Genomic DNA, 20,598 nt, shown 5'->3' with positions numbered 1-20,598 from the left:
CTCGAATAAAAATATAGAAAAACAAAATATTTATCTAAAAAGAGTAATTATGGAAAATAAAAATGAATTATCTTTTAAAATGTGAAAAAGTACTCATGCCATTATATTTAAAACACTCAAATAAAAATATTTTTTTTCAAATTAAATTATTTTATTTAAGTTATTTCGTCATGCAATTAGTTGGTATATCAGTTTTGAATTTTGAACTGTGAATATATTTTTTTTTCTATTTCTTCCATGTAACATCTTCTAATTTCTCTAAAAAAAAATAATATTTAAACTCCTCACTTTTTGTTAACCTCCAGATTTTCTCTAACTTCATATTTTAAGTAAGACACAATGTTTTTGGGAGAATAACAAGAAAGCGAAAGAAAGAGAAATGTCGTTTATGTTGTTCATATTTTTCTTCTCAAACTCAAACACGGTTCTTGTATCGAAATTCAAAAACTAAACTATTTTCTTTTTTTATGTGATTTTTCTTAACCCCAATCTCCTTAAGTTTTTTTTTTTTTTTAATATTGAATGCATTAATTTTCGAATTTTATTCTTGATAATAAACATTTAAAAAATTAGATTTTTTTTAACATGAAATAATTTTTGCTAATGTTGTTTTCTTTATTCTTTTGTTTTAATTTTGAAAGAATAATTTTATGTTATATGTGTACTTTTCTTAATGTGGTTATTTTCGTGAATTTTATGTACATGTACCAAAATAGGTATCAATATTCATCATATATTTTTTACAACTAAAAATTAGTACTTATAATAAATTCAACATTTAAATATTTTACTATAAATTAGAATAAAATTTTTCCAGGGAGAGGGAAAACTAAGGAAGGGTTTTATTCATTTAAGATTTTAAAATTCGAAACGCGAACCCAGTTTATGCAACGGTTTGAAATCTATAAGTAAACAAAGAATAATTATCTCCATTCAAGATTTTTATTCTGTGTCATTCACTACTTTCGATACACATATGTTGATTATTCACTGCTCAAATTCTTTGCTAATCGAATTTTAGTGTTTATAATGAATTAAAATATTATAATATAATTTAAAAAATAAGATATATATAAATTTATAATAAAATTAAAATGTTACTGTGTAAACTTATAATTACAATCCTTATTACAAAAAATTATATTAATTGAAACACAGCTAACATATAATTATATATAGTTTTAAAAAATAATTATTATAAAATTTATATTTTTTAATAAATACAAATATATCTATGTTAATGATATATTTGAAGTAAAATTAGAGAAAACATATAATTATCCTATGTTTATGAAATATTTGTTTTAACCATCATTTAAAAAAAAAATTATAGTTAGTTGCATATTTTAAAACGTTTAAAATTGGGAAAAGAAAATTCTTAAAGAATGAGTGGTTATATGGTCAGAAAATATTTACGACAAATTAGAAATAAATAAAAAATGATATTGAAAATTATCATTTAATTAATAAAATTTTATCAAGACTATATACATTACCGAGAATAAACTGTGCTGATAAAAAAAAAACGAGAATAAACTGTTCAATTATGCTAAACTTGAAAATTACACGTTACATTAAATTAGAAAATAAAAAACTTCAACGACATATGTGCACATAAAATAATAAAAAAAATATATAGACTGAAGGAGGTGTTAAAACAACTGTAATATATATAAGTTAAAGACAGGGAACAAATATGCAAAAAGAAAAAATTGAACCACCATTTATTTTCTAAGTTTGGGTGTTTGGAAAGGTAAAAACCAAAACAATAATTAAGAAGCAGCGGGAAAGAAACAGAAAATGGTAAGATCAAAATAATAGTTTTAGAATAAAATTCATATAATTAAAATGATATCTGAATATTTTATTATTAAAATGAAAAGAGTATATAAATAAAATTTTAGTTATTTAGGTTTTATTTCAAAAATTATCATCTCTCTTAAAAACTTTTTTTTTCTTTCCTTTACCTTCTTTTTAATATTCTAACATCCTTGGTCATTGAACTTTTGACAGTGAACTCTACTAGATTGTCTGATTAAAATCTCAGTTAGAGTAAGTTCATTTCGGCTCATTTTTCTTTGAGTTAGTTTTGATTAGGTTTGTTTTTATTTTAAGTTTGTATGCAATGCATTTATCTTCATAATTAGTCTTTGTCAGCTCAGAGTCTCAGTGATATAGTTAGATTTTTTTATCACGGGTGGTCGGTTTAAGCTATGCTTGAACTTTTGGTAGGTTTGGAATCCGTAGTGAGCACATGCTCAAACTCAGGTAAGGTAAGCTAGTTTTAATTTCAAATTGAACTCTGGGTTAGAAGATTTGAATGTGAGAGTGATGTGGTCACCAGTTCTAAATTTTGTTTGCGAGGTTGATTGTTTATGAGTAATGTACGATATTGCTTGGAATAAAATATGAATATGTTGATTTTGATATGGATGATTTATGGTATATGTTTTTGTTTGAATCTGAAAAAATGGTTGATTTGTATAGATATAATGTAAGTTGTTCTTGAAGTGAATGAGTTATTGAAATTGTTTTTGTTTGACTATGAATGATAAAATTATGCATATTTTTTGCATATCTCGCTCAAGCGAGATAATTCTTGCTCAAGTGATAATAAAATGAAAGATAAGGTGCTCTCGGGTTCATTTTCACTCAAGTAAGAAGGAAACTCGCTCAGGAAAAAATGGGGTAAATTCTGGGGGTGCTCTTGTGTTTAGTTTTGTTCAAACAAAAGGATTTTCCCTCAAGCCAGTAAAAAAAACTTAAAATTTTTATTTTGGCTTTTGAAAGCCTAGTTTATTATTGCTTATTTTTTTAAGTGAAATTTATAATTTTTGTTTAAAATTATGATTAAAGGAACTTAGCTATGTGTTTAAGTGAATTTTGAGATATATTTGGATTGTTTAGAAAGTTTAAAATATAATGTGATTGAATAGTGTATTGATGTTAAATGAAGTATGCAATGAGGTGAAAGTGTGATTAAAACATAGTATTTTCAGGCAAGGAAATACCGTGTTGAGATTGTTGTTAGGGTGTATTGATCTGTAAATGTCCCGTTAATGAGACGATCCTGACTCTATTGATATAATGAAATTACATAGCTAAAGTTATCCAATTTGTGAGAGTTGAAGGAGATTCATATGATTGTCTGTGGTTTGAAATATAATATGATATTTCATGTCATATGAATTGACCCTGTCATATGAGATCATGAGATGATGAGATATTGAGATGATTATGCGCATGACTTTGTGGATTCGCAACGAGTAGTGCAACATGTGCAAGTCTCTGGATGCTAATTTCAATACACGAATCTTTCGAAAGTAGAGTTAAGTGTCTATGTGTTGTGAGTCGGTAGAAGTATGACATGAAAAAAATGCACTATGAATTATGATAGACACTTGATGATTTTGTGAAAATGTATAAGAATTGATGGCTTTATGTTGATAGTTAAAGTTACATTTATATATTTATATTATAAATTTTAAAAATAGTTAGCTTATCATGTTGTTTGCATTGTGTTTTATTTTTTTAATATTTGATGATCATATATTTATATGGGAGTAGGTGTTAAAGTTCTTCAATAAATAAGTAAATGATGAAAATATTTTATTTTAAATATTTTGTTTTAATCTTATATAAATATTTAAAATCTGTAAAGAGATATATTTTGAACTATTATATATGAAAGAATTATATATATACATATGTTTATAAATATATTTTGATATTTTATGTATATTACAATTATTATAGATTTTAAAAATTAAAAATTTGTCATTTTACAAAATTGGTTCACTTAAAAGTATAAAAGTTGGGCATTTAAAAAAAAAAATTACTTAGACCAGAAAAAGATTTAAAAGTGAATTATAAATTAAAAATATTAGAAATTACAAAGTGTAGATGATTAGTTAACTAATATACACTATCTAGATAATGTAAAACTTAGATATAAGAACCATTATATTAGAAAATAAAAACCTTAATTTATATATAATAATAGAAAATACGTACGTGTTAAATATACTCTAATCAAATGATAATTGGTTGCACTAACTACATCTACTTTTATTAAGTCTTCATTCGAATGTAAAAAAACAAAATAGACTATATGGTTCACAATGACATAATATCAATAATTTCTTGAGTTTAGAAAAAAAACTAAAAAAAATTAATATAATATATTTATAACATATTGATAATATATTTGTATTTTTAAATTTTATTATAAAGTTATATGCTTTTACATGTATATTTAAAAAATATGGACACGCAGGTTAATGAAAAAAAGCAAAAGATAAGATAAATCTATGATAAATTAAAATATTAAATATAAATTCTAATAAATACAAAATATATAATAATAAAAATAAAAACACCACATTGTTAACTATAAAAATGTAAAATATATCTTTAATTTATAAATACAAAATATTACATATTGACTAGAAATATTTTCATTTTTGTTTAAAAATTATTTTTTAAGGGCCTATTTGGATTGGGAAAGGGATTTGTGAGGATGAGAGAGAGCTGATTTGTAAAGATTAAAGAGCGGATTTGTGAGGATGGTTTATTGAAATTTGTGAGTGATGATAGTTGAAAGGAAATTTATAATTTTTTTAAAAAGTGTAAAATGTAAGTTTACAAATTTACCCTTGTTATTAAAATAATTTAAATAATGAATTATGATATATATTTTTGTAGGTTTGAAGTACAATCAATTTTTTTTAGGTTTCAAGTACACAACTCCAACCACTCAAGATCTAACCTGAAAAGTAAGAGAAAATATAAATATAAATTTTTAAAAATTAAAAAAACCAACAAAAAAGAAACACAGTAATAGAATCAATTCTCTATGCAATTCAAATGCAAGGAGAATTGATTCTCAATGATACCAAAGAAAACAAAATCGATTGTGGATGTTTTATAAAGGCATGAGAATTGATTCTCTCATGAGTACAAAGTCTCCAAAATCAATTTTCATGACTAAAAGTTAAACAAGAATCAATTCTTCTTTCCATACAAAATCGATTTTCCTGTATGACAAAATCGATTTTCCTTCTCTACACATTGCATACAAGATCGATTTTACCTTTTCCAAAATTCTCTGATTCCTTGCACATGATCCAATCTGAGAAAATTGTGATGCATGCACATATTAGGGTAAGGGTATCAGCGTAAAAATGTATGGTCCTATATATAATCCTTTCAAATCCGCACATTTGTGTGAAGATGACAATTTGCTAGTTACCCGCTTCTCCATCCGCACAGACACCTTCAAAACAGTGGAAACAAACAAGGTAGTCACCCACTCACAAATCCTCGCTCTAACCTTATCCGCATAAGCAATATATCTTTATGTTTATTGCTTTCTTAATTTCCATGGTCAGAAAGCTGCCCAAGAATCAGATTTTAAAACTTTTTTTTGCATTATTGCACTGTTTTCCAACGTTAAAAGGAAAACCTCGTGTTGTCGCCTTCCAAAGCAAAACCTCCTTTTTCTCATTTATTAATTAACATTTTACGATATTTTTTGTTCTTTTATAATGTGTAACGATGAAGATAAGATAAGATACAGACCGAAGAAAATAAACACATGAAACGCTATAAACGAGGTTTCAGATTTGCGCAGAAGGAGTCTCCTTGCAAATTGCAATGTTGCCTTTCATGTTTAACACAACAGAAACTGACAACAAAACTTCCTAGTTTCTACTGTAACAGGTAACTTTTCCTTCATTTTCGCAAGAAACTTGCACATCCATTCTTTTTATTTGTTTTTCATATTAAAAAATTAAAATCACTTATAATTTGTCATTTTCTTTTCCATTCGTCAAAGATAATGAAGTGAACCAACAGAACACTATAAAATGTTGGCCATTGAAGAGGGTTGTCATTTTTAGTTTAGAGAAAGTTATTCACACGGAAGAAGAGTTTGGATGGAGAGGTTACGAACTTGTATTATTTGAACGCAATACGTTTTATATCCAATTTATTTTCTACTAAAATGCAAAAGGGTTCATAAATAAAAATCCATTAAAAGCATTAGTTTAGTTTGTTAGAAGGTAGAAATGTTTTTATTAAATAAGGGTAACCAACTCAAAATGATTTATTTCACAGTACTAAGATACCATGCATGAGGATAAAACTAAAAGTGTGAGGAGGTAGTTGGGGAAGTTAGACATTTATTTACTAAAACTGAAAAAAATGAAATATACCAAATTAATAGATTAAAGGACACTCAGTGATGGAATTGATTGTTGTAAGGGACGATCGACCCACACGCAATTAAACAAAGTGATAACGAAAGTTGAGAGAAGGACGAAGACTAAGTCATGGCGATGTTGGAGGATAGTAATTGAGTCTATCTTTATGTTCTTATTTCAGTCCATAATTATAATTCATATAAATTAATGAGATATTTTTCATTGTAAGGCCATGAGAAAAACATTAAATATAATTTATTTAAATTATTTAAGAAACATTATTATTTTTATATATTTTATTATAATCATTTTTGTTTTCAACTTTTCTATTACAAGACTACACTAATATAGCATTTTTTTTATTTACGTTATTTATTTATTTTATATTTTTCTGTTATTTTCTTAATTTTATCTTAAATAATAAAACCCATTGGTGCCTAAATTATAAAATTGTTTAAACAAGAGTTTAGTTGTAGTTTTATGGTAATCATTCCCTACCAAATCTTGGTGTATATACTATCACCAAAGTTAATAAATTTACCTTTTATAGTTTTCAATATAAAATAAAATTTAATTAAGTTTTAAGTTTTTCATAAATAAATTAATACTAAGATTAAAATTAAGTTTTAAGTTTCTCATAAATTTAAATAGTATTTTTAATTATTTTTTATTAATTTTTTTGATTTATTAAGTATTTAAATTTTCTATAATTTTTTTTTATGTATTGAGTATATATATATATATATATATATATATATATATATCAATTTGAATTTCTGTCATTTAATTTTTTTAATGGATGATCTGATTTTCTATTTTATCATGTTATTTTATTTGTATTTTGTAGTTAATGATATTTTTTTTTATAAATTTTAGACTATTTATGCATTTGTAATATAAAAATAGTTAGAATATTTTTTTTTATGTGAACAATTTCAATCATTCTTATATTACAAGTATTTTTTAGGGTTTAAAGTTTAGAGTGAGAAAAATTAATTTTGTGTTATAAAAAATATTTAATCTTATTTGTATTAAAACTATATTATAAATACTTTTTTAAATATATTTACTTATTCTTTTATATTAAATAAATTATATTAGCACAAAACATCACATTTATTAACAAACGAAAATAACGTCACCTATTTAACAAAAAATAAAAATAAAAATAGAAAATAATTTAACAAAAATAAATTAAATTAAATCTTAAAAGTATGATTCAGAAGTAAGTTAAAAAATCCTTAGATCTAGACTGTAGACAAAAAAAATGTTCACATCGAATCAAACACAACACGTTTTTATGTGACTCGAGATTGCAACGCTCTTGTTGTCGTTGGGTTGGTGAGATGGGGAATCCACATGGGACGCCACGTGGCATCTTAGTTGGTTCCATTGGAGAGTGACGTGTAAATGAATAGAGAGCGCGTTATAAAAATAAAAATATAAAAATATATGTTTTAGTACTCGGTAACGTTACCTTAACAACTCATATTTTCAATACAACTATATTAAAACTCTTATTATTTTAATATTTTTTATATTATTTAATTTCAAATTTATTATTTATTATATATATTTATTTATAAACTCATCACATTAAAAAATTCACATAAAAAATTATATATAACTTTAAAGTCCATACATGTCTAGTGTGGGTGTCGAATCCTCGTGATATCGACACTCGTATGACATTTGTAGGATATGTATAATGAAGTTTTCAATTCAAAAAGAAAAAATACATTAATTTTTTAAAAACTCAAATTTATTGTATAAATTTTTATTATGATTATAAAAATAAAAAATAAATCATTTTGAACCAGTTATAAAAAAATATTTTTCTACTTTAAAAAAAAATTACGTATTAATATATATATTCATAATTATATAATACATAAATTTATATCATCATATCCTTTATTTTAATTTTAAATATTATACGTATTTTTTTTTTCCGTGTTATGAATGTCCGTCTAAGCTGCTACTAAGTTGTCAAAGTATTTTCCTTTGTTTCTCTATCTCAAAATTACAGGGCAGCTGTGAGGGGAGGGAGAAGTGAAGTGTAGAGTGTGAAGTGTTTGTTTAGTTTGGGTTCATGTAAACCCAAAATCTCAAAATCCACCTTATTCAACATATACATGGATTCGGTGCTTCTCCGATCTCTGCCTCATGCTTCCTCTCTCACCACTGGTATTTGTTTATCCATCTCTGCTTCCCTTCTTCTTTCTCTTTAACATCTAACACCACCAACCATTGGTAATGGCAGCTGCAGATTTCTGCAGGACTAGACATTGTGCTGCCATCTCCCATGCAAGTAAGTTTGATAATCAGATACGCCTCATTCTTTTCTCCCAATTCTTCTTCTTCTTTTTCTTCTTATTATTGTAATTGTTATGGAAAACACCCGTGATTTCATAGTTTCTTAAAAAAAAAGAAATTAAATGAAATAGGAAGTCACTGTTGGACTTTGGGAATATTAGGTTTGGAAGTGTGAGTTATTTGTTGTCACTTCTATGTCATTGAGAAGTTAACTTTGGTGATAATAGTCTCAATCGGTTGAATCTCTTATGTCCATATATGTATTGAGAACCGTATTCGTCTTGGTACAGCAGTAAATAATTTTTCCTTTTTCAGAATTATAAACTCTCCCTGTACATGTTTTTGATTTTTCCTGAGAAATTATTTGTATTTTATGTTATGCATGGTCACTGCTACTAACATCCAACATTTGATGCTCTAGGTTCTTATGGGCCAAATGCTTCATGGAACAAAAGGAAAGTCCAAAATGAATATAATTGTTTGAGGCTTCGGAAGCCTAGTTTGGACCATCGTTACAAAGGCATCGGGGGAGGGTATACCTTTCAAAAATATAGCATAAAATTTGTTGTGAAAGCCACCTCAGAAAAATCTTTTGGGTCTGAATCTCAAGCTTTTGATCCAAAAAGCGTTTTGGACTCTGTTAAGAATTCCTTGGATGCTTTCTACAGGTTTTCCAGGCCACACACAGTTATTGGTACAGTTAAGTTCAGGCTTTTGTAAAATTACTCTTAGAACTATTCCTCGAATGCTTAATACAATGAATTTGCATTCTCGATAATTCTAATATTCTGAAGGTTTTAAAATGGCTGTATTTTTCTATGTTTGGACAGGCATTAAGCATAGTTTCTGTGTCTCTCCTTGCTGTTGAGAAAATATCAGACATATCTCCATTATTTTTTACTGGTGTGTTGGAGGTGAGATCCCAACCAAATATGCTGTGTCCCTTTAAATAGCCGATTGCTCCTCCCTTCTATCTTTTAACTTCTCTTATATGTTTCAGGCTGTGGTTGCTGCCTTGTTTATGAATATTTATATAGTTGGTTTGAATCAATTATCTGATGTTGAAATCGACAAGGTATGAAACTTATTAATAGAAATAAACAATTGACATGGCTCATGAATTATTTTTTTTCCAGTGTCTTCCAGGCTTCTCAATTTTTTCTGTAAAAGTAATGTATTTATTATATTGACAAAATTCCTGTCTGGTTTATCTAAAGTTGGATGGATATTCAGATACTTGCAGACTAAGTGCATACAAGAGTCTCTCTTCTCCCATGTACAATTTGAGCAGTTTATATAATATTGACCATTGAAATGTGGTTTATACATTATTTTGTTAAGCTTTGAATGTGGTTAAAAAATGCAACCTTTTCCATCTTCAAATATTTTAAGAGAACTACAATATGGATTGTGTTATTATTGATCCATGCTGTGTGTTATTCCAGATAAACAAGCCTTATCTTCCATTGGCATCTGGGGAATATTCCTTTGGAACTGGTGTTGCTATTGTTACATCCTTTTCAATTCTGGTACCATATAGATTCGTCCTTTTTTTCAATGATATTTGTCAAGATAAGATATGTTGACTGGGTGGAAGGAGGCTTATTGTTTTATTCTTTTCTACAGAGTTTCTGGCTTGGTTGGATAGTAGGTTCATGGCCATTATTTTGGGCTCTTTTCGTAAGTTTTGTGCTAGGGACAGCTTATTCAATCAATGTGAGTTATTTTGGATTGCGTTTAATCTCCCTTTCTCCCCACATATTATGAAAAGCATATTTAAGAGTTATGATATGTCTAAATTCTAATATCGTACCTGTTTTTGGTTCTGCACAGTACTTGCATTGTCAAATTACATGGCAATAAATGTCAAATAATATCCATTTCGTTTGTTTTATTTTCCTTTTGAAAAAATAATGCAAACTAATGGTAGGATTTTAGAGATGAAATTGGGTAGCACTGAGATTCGTATAGCAATTAATCAAATGGTAAATTAAGGGGTCAATAGCTGTTCTGTCTGATATTGATTTTTCTCATAAAAAATTAACTGCGTTTTTATTTGTAATTGAGTGCTGAGAACATATTTACGGATTTTGTCGGTTTGAAAAACTTCAGGTGCCTCTATTGAGATGGAAAAGATTTGCAGTCCTCGCAGCTATGTGCATCCTTGCTGTTCGGGCTGTAATAGTTCAACTTGCATTTTTCCTTCACATGCAGGTTATGTCCTATAGCTAACTGTTAATTTTAAAGACTTCTTGTTTTGAATTAACATGCATTAGCTTTTGTGTAATTAGCATCAATAAGTAATCTTTATCCCAATTTTTTATGTGTTGCTTTGTTGGATTCATGATAAACTACTTGGAACTGCCGTCAATATGAATTTATCCATCTTCACCATCTTGTTCTAGTGAGGCATATATTCTCTAATTACCTGTCATAAGTATTGAACTACGACAAAAGAAAAAAAATGAAAGGAATCAATGCATTTTCCCAACAATAGTGTTAGCAGCATGGTATCTGACTAGTATGTCAGAACTTTCCTTACAACAAATCAATATCCCTAGGAAGTTTGATGTTTTTGGTTGCTAATTCTTGTAATAATGTCCAGACTCACGTGTACAAGAGGTCACCTGTCTTTTCAAGACCACTGATTTTTGCTACTGCATTCATGAGCTTCTTCTCTGTAGTTATAGCACTGTTTAAGGTAAAGACCTTTAATTTCTTATGGAACGCGTTTGTTTTCACCTCAAATATTTTGTTCTGTGTCCTAAAGTAAAATGCTGGGTTTTTATACTTAGGATATACCTGACATTGAAGGGGATAAAGTATTTGGCATCCAATCTTTTTCAGTACGGTTAGGTCAGAAGCCGGTATGTTCTTCAAATATACCATCTCAGCAGAATTGGTTCATTCCTCTTATATCCCTTGTTTGATCCTAACTACTCTTTTTGCAGGTATTCTGGGCTTGTGTAACCCTCCTTGAAATAGCTTACGGAGTCGCCCTCCTGGTGGGAGCTTCATCTCCCTGTCTTTGGAGCAAAATTGGCACGGTATTTACTTATTAGCGATTACATGTATACACCTGCAGTTATGGGTGTGCTTGATCCTGCTTCCACTTAAGCATTTATATCTTTCGTCCCAGGGTGAGGGGGATGAGTTGTGATTTTGATTCGTTAGATATCAAGTTGGCATGAAGTTGATCATATACTTGCCTTCCTTATGCAGTATTTTTTTTGTATATTAGTGTCTAATATCAACATTTGGCAAACTTGCTTCCCATCTCGGACTGCAATTCTTTTACTGCATGTTGGATAATTAACATTGACCTTGTGACCCGGATGTCACAGGATCAAATCTTGAAGTAGCCTCTCCACTTGCAGAAGGGGTGAAGCTATTTCATCTACCCTCACCAGACCCCACTGGGTGGTCTTGTGCCTTTTGACAATTTTCTTCTGAATTACTAAACCGAGGGGCTCTTTCACGGTTGCAAATTCAGCATGTGCTGGAATAAGGAAATATATCTTTAGGATAGCTGTGTATGTTATTGTTGCACACTTCAAATTTTTAATCTTGTTATTAGTGTCAAAGGTAAAAATTTATCTTTAAAGGAGACAGGCACACTTTCAGAAGCAATCTTAGGTCTATTGTTGTTCAGAATGATACCAAGTGAATGTAAACTTTTTTACAATATCTGAATTTTTCTCTCTGCTAATGTGTTAGGGTCTGGGACACGCTGTTTTGTCTTCACTTCTCTGGTATCAAGCCAAATCTGTAGATTTGAAAAGCAAGGCTTCGATAACATCCTTCTATATGTTTATTTGGAAGGTAATTGCCAACCTTTCATCATTCTATGAGGTCGTTATTCAAAAGAAATAAGGAATAGCTATCTGATTACTTTTCCCGTTTTTAGAAATAATGATTGTTTGATTTCTATTATCTTCCAAATTCCAATTGAAATATATAACACCTGGGTACGTTACTACAGTGAAATTATTTCTGTCTAAATTGGTGAACATAATCAAGAAATTGGTCGAATTTTATCTTCTGGTGAAAATGCTCCTTTGTTCAAAGCACGTGACAATGGAGACATGAATTATTGCCAACTTATTTGTACATTTAATTTCAAATTGTTTTCTCAATCTTGTATTGATCTCGTTTTTCTTATTGCAGCTATTTTACGCAGAGTACTTACTCATTCCTTTTGTTAGATGAGGATGCAGAGGCATTGCTGTTGACTTTAGAACTAGTTTTCTTTAAATGGTACCTTTTACCCTGGCCAGCTTGCAGTCACTCCATTAGTTTTAAGTTTTTAATTGGCAATTTAAATGAATTTTCTGATGGAATTTTCAATTTTTTTACTATTAGAAAAGAAAAGAAAACTAAACCTTATGCATTTCACATTTCTTTTGTCTGTAAACATGATTCACTGGTATCCTAAAGTTTCAAAGAAATCTGGCAAAAATTGTTTCCCTCAATTTATTCTTTCTTTTTAAGGTTATGTCAATTTTATCAGAATTACCCACCTTTTGAATACAAGATGTTTCTAAGAGCTTTTTTCATTAAAATATACTCTCTTTTTTTCAATTATAGAAGTTCTGAAAAATATTCAAATCATTCTAACTTTATACTGTAAAAAAGGGTTCTTTGTTATTTGATATAAGATATACAACTTGATTATTCATAAATATTGACTTTATTTATGAGAATTATTATTTCATCAGTGATTTATTAAATTTTATGTAACACGTTTTAATCCTCGTGTGGAAAAAAAATCCTTCCATAAGAAAATCTTAAAAATAAAACTAAATAAGAGAAATTATTGTTGACTAGAATTCAGTCTGAGTAGTACAAAACATTTTTACTTTAGGTTATGTTTAGAGGATAATGAAGTTTATATTATATTAACTAAAAAATTGATTAGATAATTTTGTTTACTATTTAAGAAGAAATTAAAAAGATAAAATTAAAATAATTTTCAAATAATAGAAAAATTGTACTTTAACAACTTAAAGAGTTATATACAACACATGAGGTTTGTCAACTTAAAGAGTTATATAGAACATATATTAAGGATTGTAGGGTGTTTGTAGAAAAAAAAAGTGAATTCTCAATATAATGATTAGAAAAATATGCTCTAATTGAATCATGTTTATTTTTTATTTATTTAAAATAGTTATTCTAATTTATATTTAGAGGATAATAAAGATCATATTATAATAAATAAGAATAAGTTAGTTAAATAATTCTTTAAAAAAATAATAAGATATGAAAAAGAATTTTGAATTAAAATATTAATTCCACGTGGTTTATTAAATTTTAAAAATTATTTTTAAACTGAGATTGATCAAATCCAAGACTGAAATTTGACATGGTACGTGAAGATTCAAAATTTAAAATTTGTTTTAGATTAAAGTGAATTCTCAATATAATGATTAGAAAAATATGCTCTAATTGAATCATGTTTATTTTTTATTTATTTAAAATAGTTATTCTAATTTATATTTAGAGGATAATAAAGATCATATTATAATAAATAAGAATAAGTTAGTTAAATAATTCTTTAAAAAAATAATAAGATATGAAAAAGAATTTTGAATTAAAATATTAATTCCACGTGGTTTATTAAATTTTAAAAATTATTTTTAAACTGAGATTGATCAAATCCAAGACTGAAATTTGACATGGTACGTGAAGATTCAAAATTTAAAATTTGTTTTAGATTAAAACTAAGATTAGTTAAATTTGAAGAGATAGTTTTTTTTTAAAAAAAGGATACCATGTAAGAAAAGGCTGCAGGTTCCAAGAGGAAAAAAAAACAAAAAGCTTCTCATACAAGAGTGAGAATTTAGATTTATATTTAATTAGAGGGTATTATACAGGTAAAAAGTTTGCCGTGGAAACAATTTTTTACATCATCCAACATTTCAATTCTTGTTTTAACAAGTTATAAGTGAGTATAATCCTTGAATCTAGAGTGTTAGTTGAGTAGAAGGCAATTTGATTCCGACCTAATTAGTAACGATCAAAATGCTCTATGTAAATTTTAAATAGATGGGGAGTGTGCACTTAAAATGTATTTTGAAATATATTTCTGAATTTGAGAATATCTTTTTTGGAATATTTTTAAAAAATATGTTTTCAAATTTTTGTTTTTTTAGAATTCTTTTCTCATAATATTTTTTTATTTTGGAATTGTTTTTTCAGATGAGATTTTGGTTTTTAATTTCAAAAAATAAAATTTAATTTTGGATTTTCAATTTCAGAAAGAGGGGTAATTTTGGGATTTAAAAAATTGATTGGGTGAGGATTTTAAATCATTGGATGCAAGAAGTAATTGACTAAGTAGAATTGTTTGTAAAGTTATAAAAGCCAATGTTCGCCTTGCTTAAAAACCTAATGGTTGTTTCTTCCTGCACCTCCTCCATTGCTTCTTCTGACACTCCATAAGTAAGGTAAAAAAATCATTTTGTTATTAAAAAAACACATTCCAAATTTTACAATCTAAAAGTATAATTCTTTTTCTATTTACACCTTAGAATTTAAAATATATTTTCATTTTTTTTAAAAGAATACATTCCAAATTACAAAATCTAAAAATATTCTCATATATGAAAATATCTTATGGATTACATCATCCATAAATGTCTGAATTACATTATTTTTTTTAAAGACACTCAATACCTTTCAAATTTTATAATTGTAATTTTTCTGGATAATCCATTTTAAAATGAAAAATATCAATAGAATAAAGAGTAATTTTAATAATTTAAGAAGTACGGACTGTGACAATAAGTTATGGAGGTGGAGCAAGAAACAGATTGGGCCTAATTCTGACCCAGATTTTGGACAGCATCATTGAGATGAAACAGAGAAATAGTAATTTGTTTGGTAAAAAAGGTGGTGTGTATAGACATAAAATAAAAGTTTGTATTGGCATGCTCCATGATGCATAACTTCATAATTGGGAAGGAGAAAGAGCTCTTGACATGAGGTCCTACAAATCCAAATATGAATCAGAGTAATGAAGGAAAGAGTGCTTGAAAAATAAAATAGTAAATAAAAAACTGCGCATGCTTGTCTGAACACAAGAACAAGGTAATTGGTCTCATTTATCTTCTTTTTTTCTCTCCTTAATTTCTAAGTTGTGAGGTTGGTGCAGTTATTTCCTTCAAACAATTTTCAACTGACTTAGGAGGCCCCACATGATTGTCATGAGGGAAAAACAGTTTTAAAAAACTTATTAAATCAGTCTTCTTCATTTTGGGTGTGGTTGCTGTTTGACCAAACATTGGAAATGTTAGCAAGATCTTGGAAACTAAAACTTCATAAGCTACTTAATTGAATAAGAATATTTTAAAATATAAGTCCTAGACTAATTGAAATATAATTGGGTATACTTAGTTATTTGTTTTTTATTGATAAAAAATAAATATGCAATATGTAATTTTTTTTAAGCTTATTTTATTCAATACTTATATTAAATGAGACCAGATTATACAAATAATTTCTATTATAATTTTGATAACTTTATGTCATAAAGTTATATTTGATATTTTAATGAGAGTGAGAGATGTTAAGGTTTTTCAAATACACAAAGAACAAAATGGATAAGGGAGAAGGTTTAATTCGATGGTGATGATGATAGCAATGAAAAAAAAAACTAATATAACATCAAAGACTATGTGAAGTATCATTTGAAAAAACTATAAACTAGTAATTAAGTTCTTTTACTGTCTTATTTAAATGAATTTGTGGCTTAGTAAAATAAACTTTAACACTAACTTTAGTCAAACACACATTACATGGTTAGATGAAGGAAAATCATATTATAAAACTAAAAATGATGACCTTTTATTATTATTATTATTTTTTAAATCAGTCAAATGTATCTTTTCCTTGGTTTATGACATATTGGTCTGGTCCATTCTTACATTGGATCAACAAGTTATTTTTGTTAAATTTTAGCAAAATTAAAACGTAAATCTATTTTTTTTTAAAGTTTTTTAAGTTACATAAATTAAATTTTGTTTTAAACACAGTGATTTGAATAAAAGTTCTAAATATTTTATTGAAATAATATTATAATTTGTAATAATTATTATTATTTTAAAAAACTGATCTGCTCATAAACCTACCTAGTGATCGAGCATAAATAAACTAAACTAATAAAATTATTTTTTTGTTAGAATCAATAGATTATTATTATCTTTCAATCTAACCTAACTCGTTTTGTTAACTATCATTAGAGTGGATTTATTTGGTCAATTCTAGTGAGCGTTCCCCTTTAAATGTTAAAAAAAATGGTTCTCATTGTAATTGAATTGAGTTTAACCAATAATAGTATACCATTTGCTGCATTATCAAAATAATTCCTAAACTTAAAAATCTTGTGGACCCGATAATATATAATAATATTGATACCTAACTGTGTGTCAATGGATTGATCACATGAGTTGGGCAACAATTTTTTGCATTCCCACTTTTAAATTAAGAGAGCCATTTGAAGAAAGAAGAAGGTGGGGGCTAGGTAGTGTAACATCAACATGCCATGGCACTAAAGGACAACAAATAAAACAGGTCACTTCACAAAGTGCATACTATGAAAATCTCACTTTTACCAAATTCTTCAAAGTACTCTCTACTAATAAATAAATCAATCTATTAAGGGTTAGATATATTTTTTTATATGTATTATAATATTTTTTATATATACTATATTGATTTTTGTCTTTAATATAAATTTTAGACCATAGAAAAAAATTATTAAAATGAGTATTTTTTTAAACGTAACGAACTCATGAAATATTTTAATAAATGTATATCAAAATTTTATTTGTTACGTAAAAGAAAAAATTAGTAATGACTCATTTTAATGGTTTCTTAATATAATTATCTAGGAGGTTTTTAAATTTGAAATATAGAGTAAATCAACAATTTTACCCGTGAAAGTACATGTACACATATTTAACCCATATCCATTAATTAGTTCATTTCATTTTCATTAATTTCTTTAATTTTAAACAATTTCAACACAACTTCTTATAGCCAAACATTTTAAATATAGAATTAGATATTTATAGTTGGTGTGATAATAGTTAGATAACCAATAAAATGATAGATTAAATCTTGTCAAACTCTCATAATTATATTAAAAATAACTTCAAATTTAACTCAATGTTTTTATAGCAAACATATTTTTAAAGTAAGATTTTTACCAACTCATACAATATAATGTAATCTTATTTTTAATGGAGGTAGAATATGTAACAATACTAATATAATATATAATGTATACATAATGTGGAATCTTGGAAAATGAAAAGTGGGTGGTGAAATTACTCCAAAGGATGAAAGGTAGGCAGAGAGAAATGAGTGTGTACAGAATTAGATAAAATTGGTAATGGATATGTTTTGATCTTTAGGGGCAATAAGTCCCTATTTTCTTTGGTTTCTCTTGAAGTTAGGTCTAGAATGGTAAAGACAAAAATACAAAGAAAGTAGATTGGCACTTAAGAGTTAAGGGCAGAAGAAGAGGAGAATTATGGAGATGTGTAACTAAGAAAATAAAACAGAACATTTGGTATTGTTGTTGAGAAGAGGAGCAACCCATGTGTGGCTTCTGGCGTTCCCAATGGGTAATTGGTAGTAATTTTAAGGGACACTCAAAGGACACTCACCTCTCATTGCTAGATGCTCATTAAGATGATTGGACTTCAACCAACAAAATCATGCCTTTTGCTCACCACAAAACGCAACAAAAAAGTGCACATAAAGTACTACAATTACCAACAAAAATACTCCCTCACACTTGTACGGTTTTCAAACCAATACTTACACACTAATTTTTTAACTGTTGCTTCTCATGCCCATTCATTACTTTGCTTTCTTTAAAGAGTCAGATAATCTTAACTTCCATTACTCACAAAAATATTAGTTATTATTTTGACAAAAAAGTCTTTAAGAAGTGACTGGTGCTACAATAAGGGCATCTCTTATAGACCCCACATATTTATCTATACATTATTTTATTTAACAACATGTTGGATAAAAAAAAGTTAAATATATAATACGAAATAGATTTTGGTTCAAACTTTACACGTATGAAAATATTAAAGTAAATTTTTTATGTATAATGATTGCTAATTTTTTTTAAATTTATTGTTGTTTTGATTATAAATAAATTTATATGTCAAATTAATATATTTAAAAATTAAACATAATTTTATTTACTATACTTAAATTAAAAATAAACATTTAAAAATCTTTTGGACTTAGAATTGTTTTAAGTTTTTTAGATAGCTCCAAAATGATGCTTATGTGTATATTGAAGTGTTGTCATGTAATAGGAAGCATTATTTCATGCGCCAGTCTCGGAGATTTAGCAAGAGTCAATTTGTCTTTCACCAACCTACCAATAAATGTTTGTGCAACAGTGTTACTACTAGCTACAAGTTCATTTTTAAACGTGATTTTGGCTACAACTGATCGTCAAATTAATGGGGTCCAAATAAGCTTCAAGAATAAGGTTCTATACAAGGACTCACTTCATTGGCTTACCCTAATGCCACATGATTAGGCTATTTCGAAACATTCATGCATGCAGAGCCCACCAAAACAAAAAGCTTCAGTCTGACAGAATCATTACCAAATCATTTTTGTACATTTTTCTATGGTCATTTCGCTCTAATTTGTCACACTTATTTGGCTTCAGCAATGTTGGAACATGTGAAACAGATAATTCATTTTGTGTGTAAATTGAATTGAATTATCTTTGCCTTCTAATATACTTAGATGTGAGTCAATTGTGCATGGAGGTACTTATAATTTTATCCAAATAGAAAAAATGAGTCAAGACAAACATAATAAATATTTTTAGAAAGTTTCCCATAACTTAAAAATGTGTCAAGAGGAATATAGTTTTATGTTGTAATGTATGGTTTTATGTGCTAAGTCATTTAAAATAAAATAAAATAAAATATTATATTAGAGATTAAAAAAATTATATAAAATAATTTTATTATTTATAAATTTATAAATCCTGATTAAATATCAATTTTAAATTTTTTTATAAATAATAGAAACTAATATAAATATTATTTTTTATAATAAATAATATTTAATTTAATCAATAAAATAACTAATTATTTTTTATTTTTAAAAATAATTTTTATTTCAGATTTTTTTAGTGTTTGAATCCTAATTAAAATATTCAATTGTGTGTGCTGTATTTATAGTTTATTTTGTTTGCTATATAGTAATCTTCTTTAAGAGAAAATTTTACATGAGATTTTTATGTATGTTTTTCTTATTCTTAAGGATATATATTTATATAAGGGATCATCTGAAATAATCAATTTTCAGATAATTCAATCATTATAATAAATTGTCTCAAATTAATATAACATATTGACGTCCAATATTCAATGAAAAGGCTAAAGTCGTCCATAAAAAAAATTCCAAAGATTCACCAAATATTATAACTTTATAAAGCTAATTCAAATCCTTTTGATTGATGTCACAAATAGGTTTAGTTTATCTTTTTGACTAGAAAACCTTAAAGACCAACAAAAAGAGTAACTGTTTAGTTAAAGTTTTAGGAATGGGTTGGTGAATAAAAAAAAATAAAGTCTCTTATTATATATGCAAAAACAAAAATACAATTTATTGTCTATATTGTGACGGTCAACAAAAAACTGCCAAATGTTTGTCCTGCATTTTCTTTCTTGTTCCAGAAGTGAAGGTTTAAAACTACTTTTATGTTATCCTAAGGTGTATTTTAGATCATTTTTTATAACATAAAATTAACTTACGAATAAATAAATTTATAAGAAAACCTATATTCATAAACTAAATTTTAAATTGTAACAATTTATTCATTTTTTAAAATTTGTATGTTTTCATCATTGTTTGTTCCAGAAGTGGATTTCAATCTACTGTTATGTACCTTTCTTATAACTAAGGATTTCACACTGAAATTTTATTAAACAAAGAATTTGAAGAAGAAAGATTTTTAGGGTATTTATGCTCTGTTCTAGTGGATATTCCAAAAACTAAATGTGTCATTTAATAATCTCTCGTTTCT

The 20,598-nt window shown here is 26.9% G+C and overlaps 1 protein-coding gene across 1 annotated transcript; it reads left to right on the top strand.

Moving 5' to 3' along the window:
• The first annotated feature begins 8,112 nt into the window (after positions 1-8,112).
• Positions 8,113-12,991, top strand: HPT1 (homogentisate phytyltransferase 1). The gene is made up of 13 exons (XM_068607915.1): positions 8,113-8,390; positions 8,467-8,514; positions 8,941-9,218; positions 9,350-9,433; positions 9,520-9,594; positions 9,965-10,048; positions 10,146-10,235; positions 10,632-10,733; positions 11,125-11,220; positions 11,315-11,386; positions 11,471-11,566; positions 12,237-12,341; positions 12,687-12,991. The coding sequence occupies exons 1-13, from the start codon at positions 8,339-8,341 to the stop codon at positions 12,726-12,728; spliced, it is 1,224 nt and encodes a 407-aa protein (XP_068464016.1). The 5' UTR covers positions 8,113-8,338; the 3' UTR covers positions 12,729-12,991.
• The last annotated feature ends 7,607 nt before the right edge of the window (positions 12,992-20,598 follow it).

Source organism: Phaseolus vulgaris, chromosome 3 (assembly GCF_051622355.1).
Source record: "Phaseolus vulgaris cultivar YP4 chromosome 3, ASM5162235v1, whole genome shotgun sequence".
In the NCBI taxonomy this organism is placed as follows: domain Eukaryota; kingdom Viridiplantae; phylum Streptophyta; class Magnoliopsida; order Fabales; family Fabaceae; genus Phaseolus; species Phaseolus vulgaris.
Note: the sequence above shows the minus strand (reverse complement) of the source record. Positions and strands in the feature narration are given on the sequence as shown.

Coding starts and splice junctions, on each gene's coding strand:
- HPT1 (XM_068607915.1), top strand. CDS start 8,339: ATGGATTCGGTGCTTCTCCGATCTCTGCCTCATGCTTCCTCTCTCACC. Junction 11,221..11,314: donor TAGTTATAGCACTGTTTAAG/GTAAAGACCTTT, acceptor TTTTATACTTAG/GATATACCTGACATTGAAGG. Junction 11,567..12,236: donor TTTGGAGCAAAATTGGCACG/GTATTTACTTAT, acceptor CTAATGTGTTAG/GGTCTGGGACACGCTGTTTT.